An 8,907-nucleotide genomic window follows, 5' to 3' on the forward strand; every position below is an offset into this window, starting at 1 on the left:
AGTATGTTTAGTGTATAATACCCTGAAAATAAGAATCATCGTGTTTTTGTTACCTTAGAATGAGTGGTTTTTAAATTGGACCTGGAATATCAGCGTTTCAATTTCTAGCTCAGAGAAATTTCTCTTCTTGGCCATATTGTGTCTCTGCATGTCATACACTCAGGATGAAGTCTCTAAACCCAGAATATACTGGTGCAGGATATGTAAATGACACATTTATTAACACCCCTTCAATCTTGTTTGTGATCACGGAATTGCACACAAACACTATTGTTCGATAATTTTTGCACTTCTACGTTGGTTTGTACGTTGTAAATGAAGGCCAATGTGTGCCTACCTTATTTCTGATCCAGACGGTCAGGAGGCTTTTACTTGGAGCCGTGTTACCTGCAGAGGTCTCCTCACTGTTTTGTAAAATGAAACTGCTTTATTCAGTGTTTTTACTGCTTTGAATCACCTAATCCGTTTGTTTTGTAGAGGAAGAGACCTCTGCGGATAATTCAGCTCCAGGTTATAACCTCCTAAACAATGAATGCTGAAGGAATTTTAACCAGGAGAACCTTTAGCTAGTTGCAATCTGCAATCCTTATCACTAGATGCCACTAAATACCTCTAAATCTTACACAATGCTCCTTTGGGATTTTATCAAAATGCACAGTAATCGATGCAAGATTTATAACAATTTATTTCTTATAAAACTGCCTCAAGCAAAGAAATATATAAATATAAATATTTCATTGCAGTTTCCCCACAAGGTCTTAACAATGCAATGAAGCAAAGCATTTTTTAGACGAGGTATTCGCCAAAACCTTTTTTGCATTTTTCCTTTGCATATACATTTTTTGCATATTTCCTAAAAGCAGCATGTTAAAATATGACTAAAATGACGACACTACATTTCTTAAAGATATGCCCTTTGTCTATTGTCTCGATCCTTTGGAAAAATAAATACTAGTAAGCTACTGCCATGACACTTTGCTCTTGCTAGAATAACTACCTAAAGGTGCTCAAGCAGTGGAAATTTAGATCAGAGAAATATTGCATAATTGCTATCAGTCTGCAGAGGTTTGTTGTCTTTGAGTTGTCATGCTCCGTCTTGAGTTTTGGGCGCATGCTTAGTAGTCTTCTCCCCGGCTCACTACCTCCTTGCAGGTGGGCCTGAGTAGGATGGTGTGCTCGTACTGGGCGGTGTAGCTGCCCTTGATGTCGCAGAGAGGTGGGTATGGGTCTACGATGCCAAGGTCACACAGATTCTTCAACGCCATCAGGTACTTGCTCTCGCCGAGGCGGTCCAGCCAGCGGCGGCAGAACGCCAAAGTGCCAAAGTTCTCATTGATCACATTCAGTAGATGTTTAGCCCTTGGAAGTCTACAGCACAGTAGAGTCAAAAGTGAGACAAACTGGACATTGACTATATAGAAGTAAACAAAAGTGTATTATAATCGCAACCTCCTTTATTGGAATTATGGACTAAAAGGCAGGATATAAGGTAAATGTCTAACTATAATTCATTTTTCTGAATCATTATTTTGAAATTCAATATAGAGATGAGATGAAAACAGCAGAACCTTATTGGTACGTGTCCAACATGGAAGTTTTTCATGTAATGTGAGCACTCCATGTCATCGTGGACGGCACCTCTCCCTGTGCTGCCAAATGTCTCAATTGCATAGGCTTCGCCTTCCTGAGAAGCATCAAAAAACGAAAACACTTCATGTAAAAAGGTAGTATTTTTAAGACAGTGTGTATCTATATACAATGTACTATATACATACTATATAAAGACTTTATGAAGTACTAAGTACACTAAGTAACACTTGTTATCTGCATTGTGTCTTTTCATAACAAACACCCATCCAAGTTTCTGCTCGTTACATGCATACAGTCTCCTTCACAATAAACTTATAATGCAGGTAAAACCCTTTTTTACGTTTATATCCTTAAGTTTAGGCAACAAAATGACATGGTTAGGTTTAGAAAAAAACGTGGTTTGGCTTAAAACCACACTAGAAGCACTAGAAGCTAACAGCAGGCTCCCGCGTAAAAGTCCATGGTTTGTTAGACCCATCCACCTCCCCTACCGCCGGCCCCTCTCCAAGGCAGGTAAAATTACTGGGGTTTGGTTTAGGAAAAGAAACAGTTCATGAGGATGAACCTCAAAATAACTCAAAGTCCACACGGTTCTGAACACCAGTCTTCTGGTGAAAGTCTGCATTTTTGCAAGCTATCCACCACCCTGACCTGCCTCCTTACTGGAGGTCACATCATTAATGTCTTCCCAAATACATGTGTTACAAATTTCTGTGCAGTACTATTGCAGGAAAACGTACAAACGGTGCATGAAAACTGCCTGAGAAATCAACACAAATAAACAACTTTATTAACAAACAATAAGAAATAAACAATAATTTTTATGTGTAAATTTGTCTTTTGTTTTTCAATTGCACCTTTTTGCCTTTTCACTTTCTATTACTCTAATCCTCTCCACATACAACCCACTAATTCCCTTGTGAGCAAGCATTTGAATGCCCAAAAAAGGTAGGTGGGGATAGGGGGGATCTCAGTGCTCCTCCCCCCAACTCCCCACTGGGTGACCCCCATGGTGGCTGCCTATGTCACCTATAGATCCACCACTGTCTACATATCTGTATCTATACACCTCTATGCAGCACTATGCTTTTCTGGGTATGATGTTACTGAAAGGACAAAAACACTCCAGGGGGACTGAGAGTAAATTAAAACCTCTAAAAGCCAGGGGCTGACATATTCGTGTGTAGTCTATCAAAGACTAGTGTCCTTTGTGGAGCAGCGCCTCGTGCGAGTCGATTGCCTGGGTTTCATTGGCGTTTTGTGTCTCTATCAGCGCGTGGCTGTTGTTGGAGTCCCTGTGGTATTAGCTGATAACACTGCGACACCCTCTCTCGCTGCACCGATAATCAGTCAAAGTGCTAGCAGCCCTGTGGCACACCCAGCTGCCACTCCAGCCGCGCACTCTCTGATCACAAAGAGGGTAATGGCCGTGTTACACCAACACACTTCAGCTAAAAATACAACACGCAAAGCTGCCACCTCAGCAGCAACACCCCCCCAACCCTCCTGGAACCATCAGGTAAAATGCCTCACTCAGCAACTTGCCAATTAAAATGCTCAGTTCTGTCCAAATACAGTCATGTACTGCAGCTGTGTGAGTGTGAGGCAGCCGTGGATCTCAGAAATGTAAGATAGTGCAAAGCCATGTTCCTCCTTGGTGAAGCACCGGCCTGTTAATGAACTCTGGATGCCCACAATTCAGTGCTCTTACGGTGAAATGAGGGGCTGGAGTTTTAACACGTGTTGCGCCTCGATGCGGCTGGTAATTCCATTAAAGGTGTAATTAAAGTGCTGACGAGGGTGACTAAGAAGCTGTTAGTGCAGCGGACTGGAACATTTCTCCACACCTCGTCGTAACCCTAACCAGCCACATGTTCTTCCAATTACACTTAAGAATTAAAAAGGGTTTATTTATATGCAAGGTCAAGCAGCTAATAAAGGTTTAATTTCAGGCACTTCAGAAAAAAGAGGCTAAAGTGTTGGTTTGTGCTCCAGCATCTAGTCACATCCACATTTGGCCAGCATGAAATAATATTTGGAGAAAGCTGTTTGTACAAACCTCCATCCTCGTTGCTTCTCCGCCTTTAACAATAGGGACTGTCTTCCCTGAGTGTATCCTGTACGGTCCAATAGAGTGGCCGTTGAGGTTCCTGATTGGCTTCACTAGAGAGAGAACGCCACACAGAGGTTAAATACATCAGTATAAGCGCAGAACCTGTGCATGACAGAAAAAAGAGATTAATGACCTCATATTACCTTGATATGTTTTCCCATCTATCTCCACTTCATAGGACTCCATGACCTCCTGAATGGTCTCTCCAACATCGCACAGGCGCACATCAATTCCTGCAAACTGGTACAGAGAGGTGTTTACACTCACATCATTGCATCGCTCACACACACAGTCTTGACATTAATGTGACGTATCTGATTTTATAAAGTACACAAAGTCCTCAGTAGTTACCAACAAACAAACTGCACAAACACAAACAGCAGTTCCTGAATAACTTTAAATTGAGGACAAATAACCTTTATTTTCATAGTCAATTTATGTGTTGACTATTTTCTCAATCAATCGAGTTCTTTGGTGTATAAAATGTCAGAAAATTGTGAAAAATGTTTATCAGTGTTTCCGAAAGCCCCAGATAATGTCCTCAAATGTCTTGTTTTGTCCACAACCAAAAGTTATTCAGTTTAGTGTCATAGAAGAGTGCAGACACCAGAAAATATTCACATTTAAGAAGATGGAATCAGAGATTTTTCACAAATTTTCCTCAAAAAAATATCTCAAACTGATTTATTAATTATCAAATTAGTGTGAAATAATGGAATAGTTGACAATAGTTGTCTTCAGTGAATCGTTCCTGAACCAGTTACTTACAGGCACAAAACTTAAATCTAATCAAGTGCAATTTTGTATTTCATCATTTCTTGCAGCTTCATTTTCTACTCTTTATTACATTCTCAATAGACGTTGTAGTTACAAATTTTCTGAGTGATATAATTTATCTTTTATACTTTTGTGTAAATGGTTTTGAGTTTTTTCATTTATGCTAGGGGAGTCACTGATTTTACAAGATATAAATAATCTTTTCTGTATTCTTCATACCATTAAATGCCTATATTTTTGGACTTTAGGATTTTAAATTAACTTTTTTTGCATTTGACTTATACCTTCTTTTTGCTGACACTTCTATTCTCCAATTTTCTTATCCTTATCATTACTCCCTAATTATGTAAGAATTAGAGATGTGAATTGGCAAGAATCTCGTGATAAGGTACATTTCACAATACGGGAGTTAATATTCAATATATTGCAATACTGTGTGATATTGGCATGTATGATATTTAATGAATTAGCACCCATGGATGACATCACTGTCTAACATGAAAGTAACATACTCAACATACAATTATGTAGGTTCAGTTTAGGAGAAGAAATGGATGCACATGAAATTAACTTGAAGTTCACTTTGTCTCACACAGTTCTGAACACTTGTCTCCTGGGGAAAAGCCCTGTGTTTGTTTTCCCCATTCAACCACCCTCCTTACACAAACTTGATTTTAATAAATTGCAAACTAGACATGAACATTAATGGAAATGTGCTGAGAATATGATGATTCTCTTTTTTTTGTAAGTAGTCAGGATTTTTCGTCAGTGTAACCAATAGTGCAAAGAAGCCCCATTCATGTGTTACCTTAATACCGGTGTTAGTTGCATCTCTCACAGCCTCCAGCAGCCTGTCGTACTTTGGATTGAAAGTAACGGTGAAGGCACAGTCTATAATTCGACCTGAAAGACCCGAAAGTTTGGTCACTCACAAAAGTTTCTCTGAGGTTATCATTCTGCAGAAACATTCAGCGTGTATTAATCTAAAAAAAGTGAAAGTTAATTAATCTTGGAGAACAGTTTATTCCAGGCACTAAGAATTGTAATGTATTCCTTTCATAATAAATGCCAAGTGTGAAATAGCAGAGCAGAAGCACTTATAAAGTTGTTGGCGAGCTCTCACCGTTGATGTGCGTCCCAAAGTCAATTTTGCAGACGTCGTCATAGCGCAGCACAGTGGGGTCTCCTGCGTTTGGGGTGTAGTGGGCAGCACAGTGGTTGATGGAGCAGCCGGTAGGGAAGGCCAGGCCTGCCTTTAGCCCGTTCTCTTTGATGAGCCTCCTAGAGCAGTCCTCCAGCTTCTCACTGCCAGAGACAGAGAGCAGCACAAAGGGCCAAAGGATGACAGCAACAATGAGACTGTTGTCAGCACAGATAATGCATCCAGCACAAAGCACTTCTGCTCTCTTTGATAATTTTAAAACACTCTCTTGCAGGCGAGGACAAAGAAGTGCTGATATCAATTTCAGCCTCAAATGAGCTCAGGCAGGTACGAGCAGCCAGAATTTAAGTCTATTAAAAGGGGCTCAAGGGAAATATTTCAGTGCTTGTCTCACCAGATGTCAATCATGGTCATTCCTGGTTTGATCCAGCTCCTGACATACGAGCGGACCTGCCGATGTGCCTCTGCCGCCTCCCTGAAATCACTCCACATCTCCTCGTTGGCCCTGTCCAGCGCCCGCTTCTCTTCGCTGGTGGTCCGCCACGCTGCACTGCGCCTAGTGGGAGGTGGACAGGCACACCACAGAGAGGAGGAACTCATCATTTTCTCATTACACAAATACTTGTAAAGACGCACTCTTATAGTAACTCTGCACAGGTGAAAGTCGTGTTTCTACTTTTTCACATATGACCAAATTAATTTGCTCCTGAACAAGCAATTAAACCAAACATTGCACCTCATTATGCTATCTGAACACACAAGTGCAAAGCAGAGAGACCTAAATAAAAACTATCACGCAGTGGAAGACTAACTGCTGAGTGTGAGGGACGATGTGGAGGTCACACACCCGTCTTTCGATGGTGGATATTCACACTCCTCTCCCTTTGGAAAGTCTCCGCTGGGATAGAGCTCACAAATAGGGATTGAGGGAGGGTCAGTCTGTCCCTTCACTGTGGCCCAGATAGTGAGGAGGAGAAGGAGAAGCAGTGGAAAGCAAAGAGAAAAGAAAACAAGTTATCCTCCCCGTGTCCATGACATTAACATTTTAACCCGGCTGAAGAACACAGTGCAGCTCCTGACTTACAGATCTAATTAAGTAAGACACCTTCAAGTAAAAGAAACTCAATGAATTACATTGCTAGAGAAATATGTGGCAATATGAAAGCACTTGTATCATATAGTGGACCTTTAGTATGACTCACTTTCAGTTCTCTCCCCTGACAATGTAACATTACTGAGTATGATGTCATTAATTTTGTTCTGTCTGCACGGCATGTAAGGTCCTGTAGCAATTTGTCCCACGTCTCCTGTTTCAGTCCTTCATAATGTAACTCTCATGACACTAATTACCAAGGTCAACCTGCTTTTGTGCACCTGTTGTATTTACCTAATGATGCAGACTTCTTACAGTGAGTGCATATATAAAATCTGATGTGACTCTTTGACTGTATATATTCTGCCACTGTGATGTAAATGGTAGTTTAAAGGTCTACACCTACAGAGGGTTTAAAGGCTGCGGCTACTCCCCACCAGTCAGTTTAGAGCTGAAGAAGCCTCTTGGATGAGAGGTGAAATATCTTCAAGAAACTCAAGCAAGACCAGTTGTCTGGGGGCCATATTCAGTCAGAATATGGCAACTAACCAAACAGCAGCCTATTACACACAATTTTTGTGGTTAAAAAAATACGTTTTTTTAAAGTGAGTGTGGATAGGGGGCCGAGACAGGACTTGGAAAAGGGTTCAGAAAATGCCTCCCCTGTCCACTGTAAAATTACACCTTAGTCAAAAGGTAATCTGTTGCAGACTGTAAAGACACATTTGCTGCACTGAGAAAAAAACAGCTTACATCCTTTCTTCTTTTTCTTCTTCTTCTTCTTTTTTCCAGCTGAGTTCTCTCCTTCGTCTCCATCTGTTGAAAGCATCATTAGTTTCAATACAGTTTGTAAAGTGAGAAATATCGACAGGCGCTCGGGCACGATTCCCAGTGTGCTACTGAAAATCAGATATCACATTGCAGATATGACCAGCTGAATTTCACTGAGCACTTTCAGGGGGCTTTTAAAGTTCAACACAATCACCACTGCAGATGATGAGGATGAGGATGGTGGTGATGATGATGATGGTGGTGAGGAGTTACCTTCTTCTCCATCCTCCTCCCTCTCTTTGTCTGCCAGTGTTTGCTGCTCCAACTGTTTTGTCACATCACCAACACCTCCGGCTTCTCCATCCCCCTCAGCTTCATTTGTCCCTGCTGCAAAGTCACACACCCTCGTGCATGCATGTGCAGGTGAACACGCACGTGTACGCCAATGCACATGCCATGCACACACACACACACACACACACACACACACACACACACGCACGCACACACAGAGGAAGTAAATCATTTGTGGTACAGTCATTTCAAGAAAGTGCATCCACTACGATCTCAACTTGGCAGGGTCTGTGCATAATTTCTTCCTATACCTTGGGAGTCAATACCCTCAAGGGCATATGTACCTTGCAGCATTATGACATTTAGCCCTTCATAGGCAGAGCTGTGTGAACCACTTGACTTATAGCAGGTTCAACAACTCAGGATGTTATTTTTCCCCATTATGAGACAGTGAGGCTGCAATTATCATCATGCCTTTTTGCATTAGAGTGGTTGTCATCTTATTGCACTAAAACTGTGGATACTTCTATTACATAATTTCATGCAGCTTAGGGGGATTTATAGGCTTGAACATATTTAATCTGGAGTAAAATTAAATTTTATTCCATCTTCAAATGACAGCTTTCCATCAGTTTTGATGGTAAATTGCGATTTTCAGAGAGTGTCCCGTTTCCATACGAGCGCCCTTATCTCCAGCGGCAGCCGCTCAGAGTTGGGACAGCTGCACAGGAATGCCATCTGACAGGTTGAAAAGTCTCCTGTCCCGCATATTTGATACTCGTGCTCTACACCGAGTGGCACACGAGGAGACAATTTTGCGCTATTTTCTCTCAAGCGATTCTCAAACCGCAAAGTGATGCCCCTTACCTGGTGCGGTGGTCTTACTCCTCTTCTTCTTTCTTCTCTTTTTCTTCACTGATTCTGAGGTGTCCGCATCTTCTCTCTCCTCGTTCAAGTCGTCCCCATTGAGAAGTTGAGGCTCCACTTCATGCTGTAGCTGTAGCTCCGCCATGATCAGCGACTGAGAGGTGAAGTGACGCATAAGCTGCTGAGAGCCTCCAGTGGTCAAAGCAGAAAAGTGTGCTGGAGGAAGCTGAGCCAATAATG

General features: G+C 41.6%; 1 protein-coding gene across 1 annotated transcript; it reads right to left on the reverse strand.

Moving 5' to 3' along the window:
- Positions 1 to 667: 667 nt before the first annotated feature.
- Positions 668 to 8,886, reverse strand: LOC121950506 (methionine aminopeptidase 2). The gene is made up of 11 exons (XM_042496526.2): positions 8,668 to 8,886; positions 7,780 to 7,893; positions 7,489 to 7,551; positions 6,490 to 6,592; positions 6,037 to 6,198; positions 5,604 to 5,785; positions 5,289 to 5,383; positions 3,847 to 3,943; positions 3,650 to 3,753; positions 1,569 to 1,684; positions 668 to 1,368 (listed from the first exon to the last, which is right to left on the reverse strand). Exons 1-11 carry the CDS (start codon positions 8,840 to 8,842, stop codon positions 1,116 to 1,118), a joined length of 1,464 nt encoding a protein of 487 aa, XP_042352460.2. The 5' UTR covers positions 8,843 to 8,886; the 3' UTR covers positions 668 to 1,115.
- Between the last annotated feature and the right edge of the window lie 21 nt (positions 8,887 to 8,907).

This window comes from Plectropomus leopardus, chromosome 7 (assembly GCF_026936395.1).
Source record: "Plectropomus leopardus strain MGB_pleo_1.0 chromosome 7, ASM2693639v1, whole genome shotgun sequence".
Lineage (NCBI taxonomy): Eukaryota > Metazoa > Chordata > Actinopteri > Perciformes > Serranidae > Plectropomus > Plectropomus leopardus.